This window comes from Halichoerus grypus, chromosome 12, assembly GCF_964656455.1.
Source record: "Halichoerus grypus chromosome 12, mHalGry1.hap1.1, whole genome shotgun sequence".
NCBI lineage: Eukaryota > Metazoa > Chordata > Mammalia > Carnivora > Phocidae > Halichoerus > Halichoerus grypus.
The window spans coordinates 75,334,571-75,362,090 of NC_135723.1; the positions used below are offsets into that span (position 1 = coordinate 75,334,571).

At 36.6% G+C, this 27,520-nt stretch overlaps 1 protein-coding gene across 1 annotated transcript; it reads right to left on the minus strand.

Annotated features, from left to right (window-relative positions):
- Positions 1-6,129: 6,129 nt before the first annotated feature.
- Positions 6,130-27,286, minus strand: ANKRD7 (ankyrin repeat domain 7). The gene is made up of 8 exons (XM_078059827.1): positions 27,057-27,286; positions 24,099-24,213; positions 23,775-23,948; positions 22,830-22,936; positions 21,893-22,030; positions 19,637-19,743; positions 6,812-6,847; positions 6,130-6,227 (listed from the first exon to the last, which is right to left on the minus strand). The coding sequence occupies exons 1-8, from the start codon at positions 27,284-27,286 to the stop codon at positions 6,130-6,132; spliced, it is 1,005 nt and encodes a 334-aa protein (XP_077915953.1).
- Between the last annotated feature and the right edge of the window lie 234 nt (positions 27,287-27,520).

The window sequence follows — 27,520 nt, forward strand, 5'->3', positions numbered from 1 at the left end:
GCAGTGCTTGCTGTTATTGTCAACAACTTCCCGTGACTCCTTGGTTCCATAAACCTGTTTTCAAAAGAAGTTAACATCGTTTCTCAGAGCAACAATCAGTAGAATTGGTTGATTATTTGAGTGAATCAATTAAGTGGATAATGTCCCTCATCTACAAGTAGGCTGTTTTCTAAAACCCTTTGTACAGCTGTGTGGACTTCTTAAAGAATCCATAGAAACAATGGTACAAATAGTGTTGAGATATCTAGACTAGTCCACAGAAATTCTCATCAACTCACTGAGGGCTAAAGTGTGTAACTTTGTGGTGAGTAGAAAATAGAAAAATATTTACATTCTTGTAATTCAAGCAAAATTTAAATAGTTTTTCTTTTTTTTAAATGAAAGTGTTTGGCAATAGGGGTTGGCAAGCTTTTTTGTAAAAATGCAGATAGTAAATATTTTAAGCTTTGAGGGCCATATGGTCTCTCACAGCTACTCAACTCTGTTGTTGTAATATGAAAACCACCATAGATAATACATAAATGAATAGTTGTGGCTGTGTTCCAAATAAACTTCATTTACAGTAACAGGTGGCAGGCTGGATTTGGCCTGTAGGCCATAGTTTGCTGACCCTTGGCTTAAAATAATACAAGCTCAGTAAGAAAAGATGAAGGCTAATTTGTATAAAATCTGAAAAGGGCTTCTGGAGTAGATCCTTTCAGAGTTTAGAGGTAGATTTCGTTCATATTTTTTTAATATTTAAGACTCTACTTATTAGATATGATAGTTTTTTGGTTCACAAATAAAACATTTTCCAGAGGAAAATATCTTCATAGAAATAAGACTTGTAAGAAGAGAACTGTTGAGAGAGTTTTCTTCACTGGTCACCAGGCACCGTCACCCAGCACAACTTGCTTGGTGTTCTGTTACTCAGGGCTGCCTCAGGATTAGACAGGGTTTCGTTAGTATTGGCTATCATAAATATTTGGCTCTTGTAGTATATGGTTTTATATCAATAATAAAATGAAAATAATGCAAAGTGAGTAAAGCAAACAGACAATTTAATGAGGGACTATAAACCAAATGTTCTATATAAGTAAATAGTGGTATTTTAAATGGGTAAACTATTTTCCAAAAATCAAATAAGGAATACAGATCATTCATTTGCTAAGTGAAATGTATTAGAACAGTGCAAATGAAGTCCCAAGTCAGATTATTTGCCAACATACTTGACATAACACAAATTACACATAAACCAGTAGACAAACCATCACGGTAATGAGTTTCTAATATGATGTAGCCTTCTGAAATCTTATAATGATGCATTTACCTGACTGATGTCAAAAAATCATTCCCCAAATATGAATTGGATGTTGGTAATGGTTGGTAGGGAAAATGAATGAAAACACACCAAATGGTCTATGCAATTTATTCCTGGGTGCACAGGGTAGGCTTTCTGTGCTTGTAACCAATTCAAATTGGATTTCTTTTTGCATGAGCATTGTAAAGGAACCACAACTGTGAGTGGTAACTTGATTAATATGCAGTGTCAAGTTTTTTATGTTCTTTAATGAGATTTTTATTCTGTAATCACTTTTATTTATAAAGAGCTTCAAATCAATTTTAACCTATAATTACCTCTGTGCTCTGTGATTCAGGCACTATTTAAGCCCAGCTTAATAATGAATCAAAGAAATAAATCTTTCCTGGAAAGATATTTTCACTCAACTTTTTTGTAAAGGGCAATTAACTGCAGAAAGGACTTAATTTGTTTCTTTTTAACTGAAAACATACTGTCCAAAGTAATAGTTTAAAGCATTGCTTTTAGGCTAAAGCACTTTGCTAAGTCAAATGGCCTTAACATGCCGACAGTTTTGGCTTAAATATTACAAATCTTGATGCCAGAAGAATAAGAGATAATTAAAGATAAACTTTATTAATATTTGCTTTACTTAAACATCCTGTTTAACACCTTTATAAAATCATTCAGAATTTTTAACCTATTGTGAGATATGATAAAAAACTTTTAGTATTCAATATAAATATAGGCTATCTGTGTCAACATGCTTCTCAGACGTGTAACAAAGGATTCACCATGTGGATGAGAAAGTATACAGTGCCTTCACAAGGGCATGTGAACCTGCTTGGGTAGTGGCCGGAATTATAAAGCAATCCGTAACTGGCAATATAGTGTATTCTGGGCCTTCACCTTCAAAATTTAGTAGGTAGCATTTACTGAGTGCATATCCTGTGCCAGGCATGATGCTCAATGCTTACAACAGTGACCATTTTACATATGGGGAAATTGAGGCTCAGCAGGGTTAAGAGCCTTATGAAAGATCATATGGGTAACATGGCTCTAATTTGACCAGGTCTTTGTATTTTTATAAACTGCCTATCAGTAGAAAGTATATTATCAAATTCCTGCTGTCAGATATCTATTAGAAACCTGACTGAAAGAAATATTTAGATGATCTAAGGCAGTTCGCAAAGCTTTGTTGTGGGTCATTTTCATAATTACCTGAGTTGCTTTAAATATTCTTGGGCCCTACTCTCACTGATGTGGTTCAGTAGATCTGGAATGGGGCAAAAAGGAATATTCAAAAAATAGCTAAGTAAGGAAAGTAGTAGAATTATTAAAAGACCTATCATATGCCTGGATGAGTCCTAGTTATGCTTCAGAATCCTTACCTTTCAGACATGGTAACAGTATGTATTTTTTGGTGCTGTAACAAATGGAATTAGGCTCCATTTAAAAAATTTGGTATGATTTATGGGATTTAACAGTAAAACAGCTTATTCTAGGTATTCAAAGGCCAAAGTGGAAAAGTTGCAGATGTGGGTCTTGCCACCTTGGTTTTTCACAGTGCCTCTGGCTACCATATCTCTCCATAAGAGACTGGATTATTTCAACTTTGAAGATTTAAGGTTAAGTGGAAGGTATGTGTAATAAGTTTACATTATTTAACAAATAGTATGATTATACTTGTCCTATGGCAATCATATACTCTTGACTTGTGGGGTTCAAAAATGAAAACTCAGGTTTAACTTTTCACATGTAAACTAGGATCCCTCCATTCTGAACTTGCATATAGTTCTATATCTCATGTTATAAGTTTACTTTCATTCATTTTAATATATATATTTTTTTTTTTTACTAATTTGGAGCTTTCTTTTTTTTTTTTTAACATGGGCTGTTATTCTCCGTTTTTAAGTCATTGGCAAATTTGGTAAAAAAATTCTTTACATGTAAGACTGAAAAAAACAATGTTGATAAGGCAGAGCTCTCTCCACCTAGATTGATACTGAGCCATTAAACAGCACAGTGTTCCCATTCAAACAGCTACAAATTTGTTTAATTACAAGATATTTAGTCCTTTTCTCCCATCTTGTTTACGAGGTTATTTATGTGAAATTTGGTCAAATGCTTTGCTGTGATCTTTATTCCTCTTTTAGCAGAGAAACTGTGACATGGGCATAGCTGGTCTTCGTGAATCAATGCTGCCTCCTAGTGATCACTGCTCCCTTTTCTATGTTTCCACAAACAAAAAAAGTATATTTTGGAATATTGTCAGTGACATTTGTAAAGCCATTTTAAGGCATACCAGGTACCAGGCTTGCAACTGTGGATATACCAGGGAATGATATTAAGAAGTTTTTGTCCTTGTGTAGCTTGTATCTGTCCTTAGCACCTCAACCAAATCATCTTGACTCAAATGTTTACTCTCCAGGGTCATGAGTGAGTTTGTCAAATTCCTTAAGTAGTCTAGGATGTAACTTATAGGGCTTGGATTCATTTAAAGGACTAGAAACTGTCTTTTTAATTGGATCTAATTTGCATTAATCATTTTCCCAACCTTTTTTCTGTTTTAACATTGGAGAGTGTGTATAGGTTGTGTAACACTAAGGATAAAGGCAAAAGAGGACTTTACCAGCAGTTTTCTCTCATTAGTTAACAATACCATCTGCTGCCCACTGGCATTATTTGGTGAATGGAGGAGTTGAGAACTATTCTGCAAGACACCTTTCAGATCTTGGGTGCAGCATTAAATTTTTTAAACATCCACTTTCTGTATTGATTTTTTGTTATAACTTGCTTCCATCTTTTTTGTACATGCTTCTTTTTTAAACATCCTTTTATCTTATAGATGTATTATTTGCCAGAAGTGGCACAGGTCAAGTATTGCTAAAACTAGGATCCAAATACCATGCGATTCTTTCTACCCCAGTGTTCTTTCAACCATATGATAAGGCCTTTCTCCTCACTAGGGCAATATTCAATTATACTGTGAACCTTTGGTTTTTGTTTTCTTTTTCCTATATATTGGCCTTACGAATACCAAATAATGCAAATGGTACCGAATTGTTATTACATTTGAAATATGTTAAAAGGAAAAGAATTCAGGAGCAGGGGATAGGGGTGGGACACATCTCTGGGGGATACATCACTTAGGTCATGTATGAAAAATGTGTGTGTGTGTGTGTGTGTGTGTGTGTGTGTGTTGGGGGGCAGGCAGGAAAATGTTTCTGTTTGATGTCTGAAAATATGCACACTGTATCTTACGTTTCACTTAATTTGCCTTCTATCAGGAAAATCATAGATTATAATTACACTCTACAAAGTAAATTCATAAACTGATAAGTTGCCAGAAAGCACTGCAATATGGCTTATATAACATTTTAAAAATAATTTTTTAAAGAGGTCAAAATGATAGCTAAATTTTTTTAATTTTATCTTAAAAGTTTTAAAAAGTGTTTAGATCTTTCAACCTGACTTGGGTAAACTTTACCACAGTTATGTAGAAAAGGACCAGAGATACTAAAGATAAGTAGGAGGTATAATTTTGAGGAATTTTAAAATTAGAGTCAGGTGAGGCCAGTGTAGCATGGCAGTGAAGGAAATCAGACTTAGCTGGTAGTTTAAGCAAATAAATCTCCCATGTCTTGGGTACCTCAATAAAAATGGGACAACCCTCCTTGAGTTGTTATGAAGATTAAGATAATAAACAGTACTACCTGGAACAAAGTAATGTGTCAGTGTTAACAATAGCTAACATATATCCTAATATTGAATGAAGGACTCTAAGTTATCTATTGTTACCTAGGAAAAGTACTCAGAAGTAATTAAGAGCATTCCTTGATAAAGCTCTTTGATGGAAAAATACTAGTAAAATTCTGTACAGAACTGTAAGTTTATTGGAAATAAGTATCTTTCCCTTGTGCAAAAGGTGATGTGAAGTTTTGATCACCACTTTTTTTTAAATGCCAGAGGTAGAGAAAGTATAGAGAAAAACAGTCAGTGATTAGATGTCATATAAAGATTAGATCTCTTTAGTGTGAAAAGATAAATGGGAAATGGGAATATGCTAAAAGTCTGAAATTGAGAATGAATAAGAACTTGCATATTTTATTTTGTATATTAAAACTAAGTATCCTATAAAGATTGGAAGGATAGTTTAGGGCAAATAAAATTCTACATTAAAGAATGAATAATCTAAACAATTTATCAATAATGGTTCATTTCCTGAGAATTTACTATAGGAGAACCTTCACTGAGAGAGGACATGACCGGTAAAGTGTTATTTGAAGGCAATATATAAATGTGCCCAATGTATGGCAGAGCTTGCAAATGCTTCTATGTGCAGAGACGTGGGGGAGCACAGAGGAGAATTCAAGTAAACAGACAGATTTGTGCTGGGTCCTTATGGATAGTAAGGCTTTGCATAAATGGTTGAGAAAGCTTTCCACGTTGGTCAACACAAAGGCAAGAATGAGCAAGATGTGTAATAATTCCTTGAGTAATAGACTGATTTATCTGTGCAGTAAAGCTCAAATCCTGCACACTCCAAAAAAAGGACTGGGCCTTGTCCTTCTGTCTTCTGGGGAGATAACCTTTGAGCCCTTGGAATATCCTTTCTGATAAGAGAGCTTTTGCATGCCTCAAGTCTTGGGCCATGCTTGTTTCGGTTGAACTTCCAGGGGTTGGAGACTAATGGAAGTTAGTCATGTGGGAGCTACTTGTCTATGTATCTATAAACAGTATTCACAGAGCCCTGGTAAAAACCCTCTAACACCAAGACTTGAGAGAGTTTCTCTGGTTAGCAACACTTGGCATGTGTCGTCAGGTATTATTGCTGGGAAACTTAGGTGCTATCGGCGCAACTCCACTGGGAGAGGACTACTGGGAGCTTGTACCTGGCTTTTCCGGGATTTTACCCTAAGTATCTTTTTCCTTCGCTGATTGTAATCTGAGAAAAGAGGAGGCAATCAAATAATCTACAGTCTTGAGACCAGAGCTAACTGAGGTCTGCCCTCAAACCCTTGATGGTGAAAACAAAGTATTGATTACTATTTTAACTATCAAACATTTTAGAACAAACTCTAGGCCTTTACCTGTGTTTGCTTTGGTTTAATTTTTTTTTTTTCTCAGAAAAAAATACAGTTAAATCTGACTTCTTGAAGATCGAGGATCCAGGATCTTAACTGGATCCTGTCTCCTGATACTGTGGATACAAAGCTACCATGGAGGGGCGGGGTGGGAGGGGGGTTGGTCTGAAAGCCCGGCCGACTTGGAGTTAAATTATGGTTCAGCACATTTTAACTGTGGGATCTTGGGCCAATTAATCAAGTGCCCTAACTCACAATTTTGTAATTAATAAAAAGAAGAAAATGACAGCATGGTAACTTTGCAGAGCTATTATGATTATTATATAGAGAACACATGTTAAGCACATAATGTCCTATCTAGTTCAGAGTAAAACACTGAATAAATGTTAGTTCCATTTCTCTTCATTCCCTTATTTAAGAGGTAATAAATCAATAAAAATCCTACCTGCTAATGGGTCTTCTTCAGAACTCTCATCCATAACTAAAAAGTAAGAATGAATTTGAATCAGCAATAGGAAAATATATAATAATATTATGAGTACAATACTCTTATGCCTGGCCACAAACTATCCCTTTGGAACACAACTGGAGAATATTCCAGAGTATTAATTATACTCTTGGTGGGCAACTGATACATTAAAATCCTCCCCACCATCACAAATTATTATATGCAAGGGAGAATGTGATTTATCAAAATTTGATACAAGTGAATTATAGTTATCATAATCCTAACCCAATAAAATCAACAGAAATGGCATCATGAAAAGAATTGGTATTATAATTGGGGAACAACAAATTTAAACAGCACGATTTTTCTAGACCTCATCCATTAGGGGCAGTAAGGAGATAGCATACTTAGCTAATTCTTTAGTTCAAGGAGGGAATGTAGGTAGAGACTGTTCAGTTTAGCATGAAGAACCCATCATAAGGTCTAGAGGCACCATACTCTGCCACATTAGAAAACAAGTAAGAGACAATGATCCTTGCAAAAACTTTCCAGTGGCCAGGGGAAGGGAGTACAGAAGAGACAAGTGTATTTCCTTCCTGTTCTCAGAGAGATGGCAGTAAACTCATTTAATCCTAGCCATTTTATGTACCCTGTGAATAGAGTCCTGCAAACATGGCTATTTCTTCTTTCTTGGAAGAATAAATGAAAAGGTCCCACGCTAAGAACTTACCTACTCTGAACTACTTGGAGGTTCTACTTAGTAAGTTTAAGATCAACCATTTAGGGATACCTGGATGGCTCAGTCAGTTAAGTGTCCGACTCTTTATCTCAGCTCAGGTCTGTCTCAGGGTCGTGAGTTCAAGCCCCACAATTTTCATTACAGCAATTTTGTTTTTGTGACCTATTTTTGCACTTCTATTAAAACTTTAAGTCCAGAAATGGGATGTTTATATATTTATTCTACAAATACAAATCTGGTTGATGATAATAAAATGTCTTGTTCTAACAAAATTAGTAAATGTTATGAACTAAATGTTTATGTCCCCCCAAAATTGACATGTTGATACCCTAATTCCAATGTGGTGGTATTTGGAGGTGGGGCCTTTAGGAGGTAATCAAGTCACAGAAACCCTCATGAATGGGTTTAGTGCCCCCATAAGAGACCAGAGATCGCTAGCTAGCTCTTTCAGCCATCTGAGGACACAAAGTAAACCAAGAAGGCCCTCCTCAAGAACCAGACTATGCTAGCACCCTAATCTCAGACTTACAGCCTCCAGAATTATGGGAAATAAATGTCTGTTGTTTAAACCACCTAATCTATAGTACTCTGTTATAGCCCGAATGGATTAAGACAGTAAATCATGATAATTAGCCAACAAATGGAAGAAAAATATTTTGTTCTAATGGGAACAACTCATTCTCTTCAACTTACAAAAGAGAAAGGTTAATAGATTATTAATGTAACAACATATAAAAGAATTTGTGATTCTCAATAAGGAATTGCTTTTCCAAATTCTATACTGATCTGCAAAAGTAAATTAAGAATATAACCTGACATCTTTTATTGAAGTTCATATTTCTTTGTGTTCGTGTACAGTCCCTATTTAAATAGGTGCTTTTATTATGAATAAGTTGCTATCATTTATTACAAGAAATAATTTGTTGTAAAAATAATAAACCCATTTTATAACAAATCCAGTTTCTAATTATATAGAAATAAATAACACTTGTTTTCTAATGTATACAAAGGCACCATATGGATTTAATGAATTTAGTAAACTTCTGAAACTAAATTTCTCTTCAGACATTATTTCAGAATCTCACAATGAACATCTTAAATAATAATAAATTGTAGAATTTTAAGAAAAACAATGAAATTTACATATTGATTTTTAAATAGCTCTTTTATTACAAAAACTTTCATAATCCTACTTTCTATATCTTTGGCAGAATCAACAAGAGAAAATCCACTACCAGAAGTTTTAACTGATAGCTATGTTTGAAATAAAGAATATTTGGATCTCCTTTATTATTTTTTTCTTAGGAATCACATGGTGATTATTATATAGAAGAAAATGTAATAAATAACATTACTATTTTAATACTGATATGATGTACCAACTATATTCCACAATACTCATATTTCTCATAACAGACAAAAGCTCCTAACTCAGTTATATAAAATTGGTATATAATTTCTATACACTTCAAACTTCTGAGCTATACTAGCTTTATATTAGCATTTAAGTGAAAAATTATCACTGAGTAGTCCTGAATTGAAAGCAGTACAACTCATTAAATTAACCAGAGGTCACATGATAAGATCCTGAAGTCCTGAAATTAGTTCTTCTCCCAGTTTAGACACACAGCTATTTTTTCTTGGTAAAGTACTTTCTCTTTGGCTCCTGTAAGATGTGGCTCTTGCCTGACCTTCCTAACTCCCAAGTGTTGTGGGGATTTAATGACATAACATATACAAGTATTTTGTGAGATAGTGAAGCAACAGAAGAATGTGCTCATTAACCTTATTACTGTCCTATTCTGGATCCTTCAATAGAACCCACTGTCTGTTTTTACATAGTTGCTAAGGTCTCAAAGTTCTGCAGTTTTCACAAAATGTTTTAAATCCTAATATTACTTTATTAGGTGGTTTATTGCTTGTGGTTTGTAATTTCATGACTTGCACTCATGACTTGCACTCAGGTAAGTAATTTCATGACTTACTACATCACTTGTAACTAAAGTTACATATATTATAAATCATTAGATAACAAATTTGTGATTGTATATAAGAAACTTTAGGGTCTCTATTAACAGTGGCCAATCATGCTAATGGGAGACAGCTAACAGATCAAGTCAAGACTGATGTGGAAAACTATTCCCATTCTATTCACTCACATTCCAAACCAGAAAATCTTTGTGAGAATAATGCTTAATCTCTATGTTGATCCCCAATTGTTTTGGAAGATGGAAACTATTTTTTATACTTGGATTGTGATACATGGATGGGTTTGAATAAACCTTCCCTAAGAGACTTAGCTCCTCTAGATTCAGAGGATCCTGTTGAACCTTGAAAATTATGGCAGCCTCTCCTAAAACTGAGGTACAGACAGGAGTCACATGGGAGGTGTTCATTACTATATCAAATTTAGGACTTGAGTAAATGACCTTAGTAGTGGGAATCTAAGGTAAGCAGTCCCCCACTGCTCTGGAGGAAGATGACAGGAATTTTCATAGTCTGACACAGGCAGCTACAAAGGACTTAGGTCTTGGGAGACCATCTAGGAGCAAAGAAAGGAAACTGATGCCTTTTTGCAATACTATCGGAATCTGATGGCTTCAGCGGGTCCCTATTAGCAACCCTTGGATTTCCATCCTAAGTGTCCTGCTTGCCTCATCCTAGTCACAGCCCTGATTTCTTAGCAAGAACAACAAAGGTCTCAAAAGGGAATCTAGCCTGAAGATCTGGGGGATGATCTGGGCTCCACGTAAAGTTCTGACTGAAATGAGGGATTGCTTTGGAAACAATACCCGAGCACTCCGCTGTGCACTAACAGAGCTATACTCTAAGAGTCCACGTATGGTTCACTACTAGAGATCTGGGCCAGCACTTACGAATCATTTAGCTTTTCCCTACTAATTTGAATTTTCATAATGATCAAATACTGATTCTCATTGATATTTGGATGTGTTTCTAAACTTTCTATTCTATTCCATTCATTTGTCCATCTATTATGCTGTCAGTAAAACAATAATTAGTGGAAATTTATAAATCTCTTTATCTTTTTTCAAAATTTTTCTTAATATCATCATAAAAGTATACCAGAATAGCATCACAAATAATTCTAATTTTTAAAATCTTGATATTTTGATTTGGTTTATAGGAAATTGCTAAAATAATAAAAGTTTACATATTTTAGATAAATGAGTCTCTTTGTTCAAGAACATGGAGCACCTCTCCACTCCAAAGGTTTTTCTTAGATGCCTTAGTAAAGCATATAGTTTATACCTATCTATCTATCTACCTACCTACCTACCTACCTAAAGTGTGTTATTAAAACAACAAAGAGATCTACATACCTATTAGAACAGCCAAAACCCAGAACATTGACAACATCAAATATTGGTGAGGACGTGGAGCAAGAGAAACCCTCATTCATTGCCAGTGGGAAGGCAAAATGGTACAGCCACTTTGGAAGATAGTTTGTCATCTTCTTACAAAACTAAACATACTCTTACCATATAATCCAGTAATCACACTCCTTGGTATTTACGTAAAGGAGTTGAAAACTTATGTCTGTGAAAAATTTTGCTCATGAACATTTATAGCAGCTTTATCCATAATTGCAAAACTTGGTAGCAACCAAGATGTCCTTCAGTAGGTGAATGGATACTGTGGTATATCCAGATAATAGAATATTGTTTAGTGCTAAAAGGAAATGCACTACCAAGCCATGAAAAGACATGGAGGAAACTTAAATGCACACTACTAAGTGAAAGAAGCCAGTGTGAAAAGGCTACATACTATATGATTCCAGCAAATATCATTTTGGAAAAGGCAAAACTGTGGAAACAGTAAAAAGAGGTTGTCAAGGGCTGGAGGGAGGGTGGAATGAATGGGAGAACACAGACAGGGCAATGGACCTATTCTGTAGGATACTGTAATGGTGGATGCATATCATTATACATTATACATTATACATTTGTCCAAACCTAAAGTACATACAAGACCAAGAGTAAATGTAAACTACCGATTTTGGATGACTATGATGTATCAATGTAGGTTCATCCTTGGTAACCAATGTATAGTTTTGGTGAGTTATACTGATAGTGTGGGAGGCAATGCATGTGTTGGGACAGAGGTATATGGGAAATATCTGTATCTTCTGCTCAATTTTGTTGTGAACCCAGAAGCGCTCTAAAATATAAAATCTATTTTAAAAATCTCTGATCTTATCAAAAATGTTTTTACTTCAGAAGTTTCTATATTATAGGAGTTTTTTTCTCTCATTATAAACTTTCCTATAATATGCTAATATTTGATAATTTAAAATGTGTATACTGGAAAAGGAAATGATGATTTATGTACTTTCTATTACTATTTAAATTTAGTTAAACCTCTTTAAAATTGTCCGTAATGTGTCCTATAATGAAAGGATCAGGATTCCACTAAAAGTTTGTTGTTGTTGCTGCTGTTGATGTTAAAATATTGATTTATGAATGACCAAGAGACACACTGTCTGGGATCCTATGTGAAGTTACTATTTTAAGTGCTACAATGCCCCAGATGCTGAGGAGCCTTAGAAAGGGAAAAAATGCCTCACTGGGGACGCAGACCATGTCTAGCTGCACATGTAGGTGGAGTCAGGGCAGGCACACCAGTTTTTCCCAGAATATGTCTCTACCACTTCCTGGCCGCGCCCTATCAGCCTCCTATCACACTGTCCCTATTACCTGTTTTTTATGACTCTTAGGTGAGGCTATGGATCCCCATCAAAAGATTATAGGGCACTTACCTCACGTTCCCCACTCAGCACCCCTGTGGATTTCCTGAGCTCTCTTAGTGGGACTCAGGCCTGTCACTACTCACGCCCACGTCCCCGCAGTCTCTCCTCTGGCTGGAAGAGGACCTGGACTGCCACTTGCCCTTCCTTTCCAAGAGAGAACACAACCTATTTCATCATTCTGGGGAGTGGGTTGAGGATCGCCTGAATGAATCCAGATGCTGCCCAAGTTTCCTGTTTCTCGCTGCCGCCTGATCCCACCCCGGACCTGGAGGTCATAGAAGCAGTTCTTGCAGTGGTGACGCCCAGCATCAAAGCACCGCTGCTTGTAACCTCGCACTTTTGAGGAAGGCAACGAAGCTAAGGAAACTCTTACGAATCCTGACTACCAGGCAGTAGCTCTGGGCGGGTGCACATGTTCTAGCCGCAGGGACCCAGTGCACAGGCGCTGGTCCGGCCCCCTTCTCTGGTCTAGGAAAAGCCCAGGGGCTGCTGTGTCCTTTGCTAGACCCGGTGGTAGCAGAGTGGTTGGTGGCGGGGGGGGGAGTGGCGTTCGGGTGGGCACTAGAGCCTATGGACAAGCTGGCTTGCACAATACCAGGGCCCTGCTGCCCTGGGGCTGCAACACCGGGAAAGCCTCGTCACCCAGAAAACTTCCCTAGGCACCCTGCAATTTCCACCCTCTCTGATTCTAGTGGCAGAAGCTTCATTCCTGGAGCTTACTCCACTCCCACATCTGGAAGGTAGTGGGGATTATAATTTGGGAGCCCATGCAGCAACCCCTGTCCCTGCCATGGTTTCAGAGTCTGATAGCACACGTCCCTGAAGGGAAACCTATGAGGACAAAGGGGGAAGTACCCTGTCCAGATGAAAAGAAAAAAGGCATTTCACAGTCTCTCCTCTCCTCTTCTGGCTCTGCCTCACTTAATAAAAGCTTTAAACTTTATCCCTAATGCCAAATGAGTTTCATGAATTCAGTCATAGATACTGACAAGATTTAAAGAAATTTCTCTACAACTTTAAAGAACTGTGAACATCATCAACCCTCTACTTTTGTACCCAGCTTAATTACATGCAAAATGGTTTTGTGTTAAGGAATTTCATTTTAAAATCTATTATTCAAAATAAATCTTTCATATAAATCTATTTAATGTGTTTCTCTCCTCCCGCTCTTATAAAAGAATATAACGAAATGGCCAAACAAGAAAGTAGCTTTGGTCATTTATGGTTTCTGGTCTTCCATATTTTTCAACACAGTCAAATCTTTTTTTCAGTCAACTTTTGATTCAAGTGGATCTTAAAACACTGAAAGACTTTGGAAAAATATTGGTAGTGTATTTTATGAAACATAAATACTTTCATACATTGTAAACTAGTAATCTCAGTCATAGAACTGTCTCCAATGGACATAATTCCCAAGAAGAAAACATGGATAGCAAGATAAGGTTTTCAGTATTTAATGATGGGAGAAAAAAAATGGGAAAAAAATGTAATACCCCACAGTAAGGGAATGTCTGAGTGAATCATAGTGAATTAGAGTATCATGTAGCCGATCAATATAACTTATATCAAAGATACATGATTCCAAGGATTCTGAAGTAGTATAAATGTAGTATAAAGGAGAAAAGATCTGCCTCATGAGAACAATCTTGGGAAGTGATTCGTTTATCTTCTTTCTATTACATTGAAGGAACTGAGGTTATAGTTAAGAAGCTTGAACATTCTTCTGCTTCTAAGTGGCTAGGTAGGTATTTGAGTTTACTATATCTTTTCCACTCTGCTACTAAAACATCAATGGAAATAATAAATATATATATATATATAGGAAGTAGAGAAGTTGGCAAATTTTTTCTTATAATGATTGTAGAGGGCAGAAAACTCATTTTAAAATCTTAATAATAATTCTTATTGATAAAGTACTTACATTTTGTCGAGACTTAAAATTCAGAAGTCAGGAGATAAATTAATCTTAGAATATTTGTGAAAGAGTGAATATTCAAATGGACAATAGCCAGACCATATATGAAAATAGAACTCTGATCCATAATCTCTGAAATCAGCCCAGAATTCAATGAATGAATGAAGGTTTTGACCAAAACCTTGTCATGACTGCCAATTTCACTTCTCCCTCTTTCTGCTTCCAACTCAACACTAACCAGAGAAAGCCAAATATGCTCTTCAAATTAATCACATAAAATGCAACACTTCTAATTAACCAATCTGCAGCTTCCCCATGCCAACCACCCCCAATTAGACTTCAAGTATGAAGTCTTCCATTTTTTTCAATGTTAGAGCTTTTCCACTTTCCTGCTTTCCTTTGAGTCTCTGTCAAATGTAAGTGATGATGGCTGACTCCCTCACTACTATCTCTGAATAGCTTCTATTTATTCTCATTTGGGTTATCTTTATTTCCAAAGTTTTCTTAGACCACCCAGCAAGATTTGATTTACATCATTTATCACTGCAGATCCCAATTTCAACTGGGCGCAGGTCCCATGGAGACTTCTTCTGCCTTGCTTTTAGTGGCTTGTTGAGTCCTTGCTAACACAGAAAGTCCTCACAGTCTGAACTCTGCTCTCTTCCTATTGAGTTCCTGGGCTATTTATTCTCATCTTGGTAATAAACTGAGATGAACTTTTTGATTTCCCAGTGCATATAAAAGTTATGTTTACACTGTACTGTAGTCTATTACGTCTGCAATAGCACTGTGTCTAAAAATATAATGTACATATCTTAATTAAAAATACTTTCTTGCTAAAAAAATGCTAACCATCATCTGGGCTTTCAGTGAGTCCTAATCTTTTTGCTGGTGGAGGGTCTTGCCTCAATGTTGATGGCTCCTGACTGACTAGGGTGGTGGTTGCTGAAGGGCAGGGTGGCTATGGCAATTTCTTAAAAGAAGACAACAGTGAAGTTTGCCGCATCAATGGACTTGTTTGCAAATGATTTCTCTGTAGCACACAATGCTATTTCATAGCATTTTACCCACAGTAGAACTTCTTTCAAAATTGGAATCAATCCTCTCAAAACCTGCTGCTGCTTTATCAACTAAATTTATATCATATTCTAAATCCTTTGTTGTCATTTCAACAATCTTCATAACATCTTCATCAGGAGTAAATTTAACGACAAGGATCCACTTTCTTTGCTCAACCATAAGAAGCAACAACTCATCCATTAAAGTGTTATCATGAGATTGTAACAATTCAGTCATATCTTCAGGCCCCACTTCTCATTCTAGTTCTTTTTCTATTTCTACCACATCTGCAGTTACTTCACTGACGTCTTTAACCCTTCTCCTCCAAGTTGTCTTTGAGGGTTGGAATCAACTTCTTCCAAACTTCTGTTAATGTTTATATTTTGACCTCTTCCCATGAATCACAAATGTTCTTAATGGCATCTAAAAGGGTGAATCTTTTCCAGAAGGTTTTCAATTTACTTTGCTCAGATCCATTACACAAATCACTATCTATGGCAGCTCTGACCTTACAAAATTGTACAAAAATATATTTCTTAAATAATAAGACTTGAAAGTCAAAATTACTCCCTGAGCCATGGGCTGCAGAATGGATGTTGTGTTAGCATGAAAATAGGCATTAATCTCCTTGCACATTTCCATCGGAGCTCTGGGGTAACCAGGTGCATTGTCAATGAGCAGTCACATCTTGAAAGGGATCTTTTTGTCTGAGCAGTAGTGGGCTTTAAATTTTTCAGTAAACCATGTTGAAAAAAGATGTGCTGTCATTTAGGCTTTGTTGTTCTATGTACAGAGCATAACCGGAGTAGATACAGTGTTGTTTTTAGGGGCCCTACAATATTTGGAATGGTAAATGAGCAATGGCTTCCTCTTAAAGTCACCAGCATTAGCCCTAACAAGAGAGTCAGCCTATCTTTTGAAGCTTTGAAGCCAGGCATTGACTTCTTCTCTCTAGCTATGAAAATACTAGATGGCATCCTCTTCTAATATAAGGCTGTTCTGTCTACATTGAAAATCTGTTGTTTAGTGTAGCCAGCTTCATTATTTATCTTAATTATTATTAATTATCATTAGCTAGATCTTCTGGGTAACTTGCTGGAGCTTCTATATAGGCACTTGCTGCTTTACTTTGCACTTCTATGTTATGGAGATGGCTTCTTTCTTTAAACCTTATGCCAACCTCTGTGAGCTTCAAACTTACCTTCTGCAGCTTCCTCACCTCTCTCAGCCTTCACAGAACTGAATAGAGTTAGGGCCTTGCTCTGGATTAGGCTTTGACTTAAAGGAATGTTGTATCTGGTGATCTTCTATGCAGACTACCAAAACTGTCTCCACATCAGCAATAAGGCTGTTTTGCTTCTTATCTTTCATATGTTCACTGGAGTAACACTTTTAATTTTCTTCAAGAAGTTTTCCGTTGCATTCACAACTTGGCTAACTATCTGGCACAAGAGGCCTAGCTTTCAGCTTACCTCAGCTTTTAACATGCCTTCCTCACTAAGCATAATCATTTCTGGCTTTTGATTTAAAGAGAAAGACTTGAGACTCTTCCGTTCACTTGAACACTTAGAGTCCATTATACAGTTATTAATTGTCCTAATGTCAATACTGTTGTGTCTCAGAGGATAAGGAGGCCAAGGAGAGGGAGACAGAGGAGGAACAGCAAGTTGGGAGTAGTCAGAAGATACACATGTTGATCAATCAAGTCTGCCGTCTGATATGGGTGTGGTTCATGGCACCACAAGGCAATTATAATAATAACATCAAAGATCACTGATCACATCACCATAACAAATATAATAATAATAATGAAAAAGTTTAAAATATTGTGAAAATTATCAAAATGTGACACAGAGACATGAAGTGAGCAAATGAAGTGGGAAAAATGGTGCCAGTAGACTTGCTTGACGCAGTTACCACAAACCTTCAACTTGTAAAAAAAAAAAAAAAAAGCAGTATTTCCACAGTGCAATAAAATGAGGTATGACTGTATCTGGCAACTGAATATTTACTATCACCAGACATTTTACAAGTGATGAGGATTTAACTGTGAACAAAAAAAGTTCAAGCTCTCATGCATCTTGCAATCCAAAGGGCAAGGGGGAGAGGAGTAGATAATAAAGCATCATAAGTGACAGAATGGCAAGGCAACCAGAGAAGCCTTCACTGATGTCCCTTACGAGGAAAGGAATGTCCTAGGATACAAGGATACAAGGAAGAGTCTTCCCCAGAATCATCCCGAAGCTAGACTGTGCTGGATGTGTTCAAGGTACGGCAAGGAGCATAGTGAAAACTATGTGCTCAGTATTTTGTTTTTAAATGCAAAATTGTAAATTCCCTTTGAGGAAAAAAAAAAGTTTAGCAGATTTTAAAAGATTACGAAAACATGCCAGAAATTTAACAGATGTTTGTTTGGGTCATGAGACTATGAGTGATACCTTTTCTTATTTCCTTTTTTCTTTTCTGTAATACCTAAATTTTCTCAATATGTATTACTGTGGTATTTCTAAAAAAGAAAAAAGGTTTTGTCAATGAAAGTGCTTGTAAATAAAAGAGAATTTCCATTTACACAGGGTTATTTATAATGCTTTCCTCTATTTTATAGCTGACATAGTAATATTTTTACTTTATTTAAATGCTCCAATGCATGCCTAACATATTATGTTTCAAAGTTTACACTTACGAATACTCCATTCAAAATTCTGACTAAAAAGACTTTTGCTGACTATAAGCTGAACACAAATTGTATCCTTTCAACTGATAGTTCATGATCTAGATGTTTGTCTTTTGAAATCTCTTCACATCTTCTAAGGTGAAAATTGTTCTCCATTAACAAACTTTTCTTCAAATGAGTAGTCAATGAAATGCTGTGACATTTCATTTAATTGCTCTTTCAAAACAGACTTTTCTAATTCAAGGCAGCAGCAAAGGACTTGTAGAAATGAGGTTATATGTCTAGAAAACAAGTAATATTTGTAATGTCTTCATTTGTGTTCAAATATTTTCACTCCTAAGTATATTTCTTAAATTCTACGCCTCAGCTACAAAACAATTAGCATCAATATTTCTGTATTTTATGGTCATTTAAAAAAATGAATAATTAAATTATCCCCTTGGAATCTGACAGAAATACAACCTTTAATGTTCACCATCTTTTTTAATGTGTTTGGGCAATTTTCCTGACCTAATATTTCTATTATGCTTCAAAACGTACAAAGATTAACATTTCATTAAAAACTGCAACATGTATTGCCATGGGTAAAAGGAATGGGGGTGTTTTTAATTGTTTAGCCTCAGGAGATACTCAAAATATAAGAGTGGTATTTTTAACTTTCTACTGCTTTATTTCCCTAAAGAACTGAAGTATTAATCACAGAAATTCTTTACTTCTTATAGCTGCGTGAACATTATAAGAGAGAGAGATAGAGAGAGAGACAGTAGGAGAGGAGCATATAAGGATGAAGAACCAGAGTCCAAAAAACAAAATTTCTTGAGTGTGTAAGATTAAGTTACAAAGGAAAATTCAGGTAAATTCTCTCTTAAATTCAGTCACCTCGAGGCAATAGGACCAAGCACTATTCTAAGTATCATAATGATAGATTTGAGGGGATGAAGAAAGAGTGAATAGTTGTGACAGTCATATGATCTCCTATTGCCATCAGGTTCCCTCTCTGTCTTAAATTTCCTTTTTTTTTTTTTCTTCTTTTTTACACTATAGTTGAAGGGTAGGGGAGGAGTGTGTTTGCTGGTGTATTCACAGAGTATAACTGTAAAAATTTTTATGTCATCCAATTAAAAAAATGTCAAAGTAACCTATACCCACCAAAAACCAAACAAACAAAAAAGCTATGTTTTACAGATCTAAATAACTCTTTGTTTTTTTGAAAATAAGCACCAAAAATTATTTTAATAGATGCATAGTATTTTCAATTCACAAATACTGCTACCTAATTTTAAGTTTTATGTAATGATTAAGTATATATTATATTAACAATTATCAAATATACTTAGCTGAAGTGTTTTTAGAATAAACTTAGAAATTTACTAATAGCTTTATATTATTAAAAATTTTGTTTTTTATAACTGGTAATTATTATAACTAGTCATATTTTGTTTTTTATAACTAAACTATGGATAAAAAGTATCTTAATCATTTGGTAGCTCTTTACATTTTCAGTCAACACAGTGTCAAAATGTTTTAATTACAAAGAACAGTTCTTAAAAATATTTAGCAATTCAAAATTGGAGAAAATTTCTATTTCGAATTTAAATATTATTTAACTGAGTCCCTTTCTAAAAAGCAAACCATTAAAACTATTTGTTTAGTTTGTGTCTTTTTACCTTCCTTCAGTTCTTCTCTATCAAATGTAGTGCCCAAGGTTGTATCTTCAGAGTTAGTCTGTTCAACTTTCTTCTCCTTTCCATAACTGGCAATTAATTGATGATATCTATCCATAAAGAGAAAATATATATGAATTCCAGGATTCATAAATAGTTAAATTCATAATATAGAATCATCATATCAAAACCTTAGATATTAGCTAGTGCCTTTCTCAGTATGTCTTACACTTGCTGCTGACCTCAAGCCTCCTTTCAAGCCAATTCCCTTAACAGACCCCATTTTTATTTCACATACTCCCATTCTCTGGTCCTTTTCTTCCTGCTATCACAAATAAACTACTAGCAAGGTAGAAAAAATAGCTTTAGGTTATTGTTGATGTATTAGGTTGCTAGGGTTGCCTCACAAAAATACCACACACTGGGTGGCTTAAACAACAGACATTTGTTTTCTCACAGTTCTGGAAGCTGGAGACCCAAGATCAAGGTGCCAGGAGGGTTGGTTTCCTCTGAGGGCTGTAAGGGGAGGATCTGTTCCAGGCCTCTCTCCTTGCTTTGCTGACTCTTCACCTAAAAGTTGCCCCTCTGGCAACAAGCACTGTTGGTGTCTCAATATCCTAATCTCCTTTTCTTACAAGAATACCAGTCAAACTGGATTAGGACCCACTCTACTGCAGTCATTTTAATTTAACATCTCTTTAAAAGCCCTCTCTCGGGCGCCTGGGTGGCTCAGTTGGTTAAGCAACTACCTTCGGCTCAGGTCATGATCCTGGAGTCCCGGGATCGAGTCCCGCATCGGGCTCCCTGCTCGGCAGGGAGTCTGCTTCTCCCTCTGACCCTCCTCCCTCTCATGCTCTCTGTCTCTCATTCTCTCTCTCTCAAATAAATAAATAAAATCTTTATAAAAAAAAAATAAATAAATAAAAGCCCTCTCTCAAAATACAATCATCCAAATTCTGAGGTACTGGGGGTTAGGACTTTTTAACACATGATTTTGAGGAGGGAGGAATGGGACACAATTCAGCTCATAACACTTAGCCTTAATGAACAGGGGGAGGGGCACAAGGAGAGCGACAGAATCCTTAAGCAGACTCCCCACTGAGCGCAGAGCCTGACACAGACTCTATCCCAGGACCTGAGGATCATGACCTGAGCTGAAATCAAGAGTCGGCTGCTTAACCGACTGAGCCACCCAGGTGCCCCTATATCCAAACTTTTTAAATGATAAGGAAAATTCCCTATTTAAAAGGAACAGGAATTCTTTTTATAAAATGAAGAATCCTTTCATAGCATAGAATAGCAGTAATTTATCTCTATACTTTAATTTTTATAACATGGTTTGCTTAAACCAAGGTAAAGCAAGGTACATATGTCCAGTATTGCAAAGAAAATACTGTATTCAATTATGGTTTATATATTTAATGGGTTATGAATCCCTTAGTTTATAAAGTTCAGTTTAGACTTTAAAAATAAACATCTGAATGTATATATAAAAATTACTTCTCTCTCTCTCCTTTCTTTTTTTCCTCTCCTCCTACCCCTATGATGTCCATATGGAATTAATGATTAAAAGATATCACTAAAATGTGGATAAAAGGTGGAAGAACAAGAAAACAATAAACTAGAAAAAAATACCTATGTATAATTAAAATTTTACTTTAAAATGAACTTATAAGGAAAATACCTTTATGTTACTTAACTTCATTAGCTATATGTAAATTTCTGTTCATTTCATCTTACTTTCTCATTGACTATTAAAATTAGAAATGCATATTTATACATGAAAAGTTCTGTCTTTTGGGTTAATGAGAATATATACTTAAGAATTTTGAAAACTTATCAAACTAAAGTTAGCTAACAAAACAATAATCAAAACTTGAATAAAATTTTTACATTACTAATGTGTAAAAACAATGAAAGAGGCTTGTGTAGATTAATCAACTTTTGCCCAACACTATTACCCAGATGTTTTATTATTGGCTATGTCACTATTTGCTGAAATCACTGTCCTGACATACTTCAAATTCCCATGCCACTGGGAGTTAATCTGCAGACTCAGCATACCTGCAGTTCTTATATTGATTCGACCCTACAAACAGGTGAAATCAAGGATCCCTGGATCCATGTGGCCAGAATTCATAATATGGTTACCCCTACTGCAGAGCTTTGTCTTTGTCAGCTTTGTACTTTGGGAGCTCATGGTTCTTTCCTTATGATCAAATCCCATACAATTGTTAAAAGATATGCAGTACCACTTACATAGTAAAACCATTGAAAGAAGCATATTCCTCAGCTGTGAATCCGTAAATATCTTGGCAAGATAGGTCCACTTCTTGCTGAAGAAGAAGACTGACTAAATTTGTTGGTTCTTCACTTAGAGCAATCATAAGGGCTGTTCTGGAGCAAGAGGGATACATAAACGTGTATTTATAGATCTTAAACATGTCTTGTACTTTTTTTTAAAAGTTAGTCTTCCAAATTTACCGTTCAAATGTAGACTATCAGGGAAAGAGTCAGGGCAAGAATGTAAAAAGTGGGGCAGATCTGCTCAAAAAGGTGTACCAATCACATTATATTACAGAGCCTAAAAATAAGAGTCTCTAGGAAGCAGCTAGCTCAATGTTTGTTTATTTATTTATTTTTTAGATTTTATTTATTCATTTGACAGAGAAAGAGCACGAGCAGGGGGGGAGCAGCACAGGGAGAGGGAGAAGCAGGCTCCCCACTGAGCAAGGAGCCCAATGCGGGGCTTGATCCCAGGACCCTGGGATCATGCCTGAGCCAAAAGTAGACACTTAACCGACTGAGCCACCCTGGTGCCCTAGCTCAATGTTTTTTAGTCCCTGCTCCCTGGAACCACAGTGTTTTCAAGATATCTCAAAATGCTAGGGAAGGGCATGTCTGGGGCTCTGGGTACCTACTCCCATTTAGCTACAGCACCTAGGATTTAGAGATTGAGTTTCTGTGTAAGATTGTACTTCTAATGTTATAAAGAATAATAATAATGACCTACCAATTTGGACCAACTGTTTGATTTTACAGAAACAGATCCTGGGAATTTAGGTAATTTACCTAAAATATATAGCCAGATCTTTTATCAATATCACAAAATGTACACACACACACACACACACAAAAAAATGTATTGTCTTGTTAGGTAGCTATAGTTGTAGGTCTTATTTAGCATTTATTATACCTTTGATTCTTATCTGAAGCATTCACATCTGCCCCTCTCTTCAGAAGATATTCTACCATTTTTGCATTATTTTCAGTAATGGCAAGTAACAGTGGAGTATACCCATCCTGAAAAGATTATTTCAAAATGATTATTTAAAATATTGTACTAACATTGTATGCCTTTTAGATTTAAGTTCAATTTAAGAGATAAGTGTGTTAGTAAGAAACGTCTGAATATACACTTTAATTTTAAAAAGGTTTTGATATATACCAAAATATGATTTCAGAGACTAAGAAAATAAACTGGAGTTGGGTCATTCAAAAATAAAATCAAAGTTTTTACTTTAGGCCTAATTCAAATTGTGGGCATGAGCAGCCTGGAGTATTTAAAGCGAAGAGCACCTAGCATTTAATATAAGTATTACAAACCATCAATTCACATTTCATAATGTTGTTATCATTGAGATTCCATAGACCTCTAAGGCTGACACTTATTTTGGGCTGTGAACTTAAGAAGCTTAAAAAAAAAAACCCACAAAACTTATCTCAATAGGAGAGTTGGATTACTTTTAGTATAGTAAGTGATTTTCTAATTTAACCCTAATATCATTATCCATGAGTATATAAATAAGACAGGCAAAAATGTAGGCTTATGATTTTTAACCAATATCAACTTATAGGGAAACCAGATATTTCTCATTTGATATAGGCCTTTGAACAGTTATCAATGTTAAATATAGTATTGTTTTGGAGGTCAGTGTTATAGTTTGAAATGAAATGGACCAAGATCTTTTAAAAAGGAAAACCTTATCAGTGTTTGATCATCTCATTCTTCTCCTTTTCCCCAGTTTCATTTTGGAAAACTCACGCTTCATCTAACATGTGTTTCAACAGATATGAATATCTGCAATACATACCTTCTTCCATTGCTTTCTAAAATATAATGTTAGTTTTAATAGACTACCTTATTTTGATCTTCAAGATTAGCTTTGTGCTCAAGCAATTTTTCAACTAATGAGACACTTTGGCCACAGACAGCATAATGGAGAGCAGTATTGCCATCTAAATCTGCCAGATTTGGGTCTGCACCATGGCCTAGAAGAATAGTAGCACAATCCTCCTTAGCACACTGGACTGCCTGTCAATACAACAAGAATAGATGAGTCACCAACTTACTACTCAGGATGGGATATATTAAACTAACGTTTAATACTATGCTTTAAACTATGAAATCCAACAAAAGTTAACTAGAACTCAAACGCATTCCGAAAAGGAAAAATTAACACACCTTAGTCAATGGAGACCGGTTTTCACTATCGCAGACATTTATTTTGCACTGTTTCTCAATTAAGAGAGATACAATATTTGAATATCCATTAGCACAGGCCAGGTGCAAAGGTGTTCTATATGAATATAACAAAACACAAAGTTAGAGGTAAGTCTTAGTTCGAGAAGTTACGATACTCAAGAACATGCCAGATCATATACTGTTAAAGTATTTGCTTCATGTACTTATTGATATTTATATACAAGTTATATTAATTATAATTGCTTTCTACTGAATTAAAAAGGCCATGCAAATGCCTTTAAGATCAAATATTTAACTGGTTTCACTTCAAGGAAAGTTTATAATGAGTTAAAAATACATATGTATGTATGTATGTATGTATGCATTGTATTCATCAAAAAATATCTAGTAAGCATTTACTATGGCTAGGCAGGGTTCTAGGTGATGAAGATATAGCAGCAAACAAAAGAGACAGGGCGCCTGGGTGGCTCAGTTGGTTAAGCGACTGCCTTTGGCTCAGGTCATGATCCTGGAGTCCCTGGATCGAGTCCCGCATCGGGCTCCCTGCTCGGCAGGGAGTCTGCTTCTCCCTCTGACCCTCCCCCTTCTCATGTACTCGCTCTCTCTCATTCTCTCTCTCTCAAATAAATAAATAAAACCTTTAAAAAAAAAACAAAAAAACCAAAAACAAACAAACAAAAAAACAAAAGAGACAAAAATACCTGCTCTTATGGATCATACCTGCTAGTGGAAGAAGTAAACAAAAAGCTTAAAATAGAAAGCATACCAGACAGTATTAAGTGCTAAAGAGAAAAATCAGGCAGGGAAGATAGGAAATGTCAGCAAACAGAGAACTTGCCATTGTACAAAGAGTAGACAAGGTAGCCCTCGCTGATAAGGTGATAATTAAATAAACCCCGGAAGGGAGTGAGAGAGTGAGAGGAAGCCATGTGGATATCTGGGGGTGGGGGGCGGGGAGAAGCACTTCAGGCACAGGAAACAGCAAGTCCAAAGGCCCTAAATACATTTCTGGCATTTCTGTGGAACACTAAGGAGGCCAGGGAAGCTGGAGATGAATGAAGGGGAAGTTGTAGGACAGAAGATCAGAGAGATAATAGGATGGGGGTACATGTCATGTAAGGCTGAATGAGCCACTGGAAGGACTTTGGCCTTGACCCTTAATGAGATGAAAAGCCAGTGGAAGTTGTTACCGCAAGGAATGACTCATTTCACATACATTTTATAGGATCTTTCTGGCTACTGTATTGAGAATAAACTGAAAAGGTTAAAAGACAGAAAACTAGTTAGGAGGCCACTGCAGTAATTTTGGTTGGATAGGATAGAGATTTTGACTAGAATGGTAACTGTGAAGGTGGCAGGAAATAGTTGGATTTTAGCTATATTTTGAAGGTGGAGCCAACAAGATCAGATGGATGATATGAAAGAAAGAGAGGAGTCAAGAATGACGCTAGGGTTTCTGGTCTAACAATTCAAAGAAAAGAATTTGGTTATTCTAGAAAGAGAGATGCAGGTCTGAGGAGGAAGAACAGGCGCACAGTTTGGGGATATTTGAGATGTTTAAACAGGGATGTAATGGAGCCAGCGGCTCTCACAAACCAGCTGTTAAATTTTCAGGAACTATTCAAGCCAAATGACATCTCATTGGTAGCTTGGAATCGGGGCTTCTCCTCCCTTTGCTTTGCCCCCACCCTCAACTAAGAGCCTGTTATTAAACATTTGCCAGCACACCACAGTCTATCAGATATCCACGTTGAAGTGTAGGTGTTTATATACACGACTCTGGAGTTCAGGGGAGAGGTCTGGCCAGAGATAAAGATGCTGGAAGGCACTGGGATACGGACATTTACAGATAATCTCTCTTCACCAGGCAGGTGAAGATTCAGACACACAGAATCATTTCAAGTTCTGAGCCCTCAAATATTTACCAGACAGGAAGAGGAGAAGAAATCAGCAAAAGAGTCTGGAAAGAAATGCCCACAGAAGTAGGAGAGGTGCCAAGTGAACCAAGTTTCCTGAAAGACAAGACATTATTTCAAATACTACTGATAGGGCAAGTAAGATACTTGGCTGAGATGCCAGCTGGGTAAGACTGAGAACTGACCCCTGAATGAAGTCGTACTGAGGTTACCCATGACCCCGTAATGTAATTCAATGGAGTGGTATAGGATAAAAATTGGAATAATTTAGATAACTCTGTTTTTGACAGAGGGAAGGACATAAAACTATTGGCAAACCGACATAAACCTTCTTTATAACCATAGCTTCCAGTTACCCAATTATGATGAAAAATGATGTTTTTCATACCCTATGACTTGAAAACTTCCCACGAGATTTTAAGGTAGGCATAGACAGTACATATTTGCTGTTATTAATGCCAAACACATAACTTCTTTGTTTCCTAATATATAAAATTACTTTTGTTTTTGCAGTAAGTGGTTGTGATGGGCTTTTTGAAGATATTCTGCAATTGGAAAAAAAAATTATAGGAGATCCAAATTAAAAAGCCAATTGTTTTGCTGTCTCAATGTCTTAAAATCTTAACAACCACTGTTCTGGGAGGTCTCCTCTACTTTTTTCCTATTAGTACATTAATACTATGGTAAATCTTGGGTGGCTGGGGACAATATATATATATATATATCAAATTAAAAACCAGCAGTTTGGGTAAAGGGTGAAGTGCCAGGTGGAGATTAATGCAGTGGGAGGAGTGGAGGCCATCAGGGAGGACACAAATAACCTCAAATATGCAGGTAAGCATTTTAAGAAGTAACAAGCTGGAAGTTGGGAGTGTGACCCCCTGACAATGTTATCAGACCTCTCCACTATGGGAAACTCGGAGTGACAACCAATGAAGCAGCCCAGACAAGTCCTGTTCCTGATTACAGGACCCAGTGGAGCCGGCTTCCTCTCCACACTGCCCTTCATCAGTCTGGTCACCTGTGTTCTCTGTCCCGTATATTCACATCATGTTTCTTGAGCTGAAGGTACTCCTTCACCTTCTCCAAATCCCCGACTGAGGCAGCTTTGTGAAGTTTCTTTAAATCCTTATCTCGAAGGTTGTAGCCTGGCTGGGTGGGGTGATGAGTGCTGGCCCGGCCTATGGGCAGGTGTGAGGAGGGGCTGTGGGGCTCATCCTTCCTTCTCCAGAAAGTGAAAAGCTTCTTCATGGCGGCACAGGAGACAAGTCCTTCCGTCGGATCAGGGTGTCCCTGCAGTTCCCAACGGCCCCACCTGCCCCTTGGGCCTGGCCCCTCCCTACCTCCCCACCCCCTCACCCTCTCACTTCCCACCCCACCCCCCACCCGGCTCGAGGGCGTCTCTGGGCGTGTCTTCACCCCAGAGTCCAAGCTAGCCAGAGACCGGAAGTGGGCCAGTGACAGGAAGTGATCAAGACAAGAAAG

Coding starts and splice junctions, on each gene's coding strand:
- ANKRD7 (XM_078059827.1), bottom strand. CDS start 27,286: ATGAAGAAGCTTTTCACTTTCTGGAGAAGGAAGGATGAGCCCCACAGC. Junction 24,214..27,056: donor ATACGGGACAGAGAACACAG/GTGACCAGACTG, acceptor ATATTCATATAG/AACACCTTTGCACCTGGCCT. Junction 19,744..21,892: donor TCTTTCAATGGTTTTACTAT/GTAAGTGGTACT, acceptor CTTTATGGATAG/ATATCATCAATTAATTGCCA.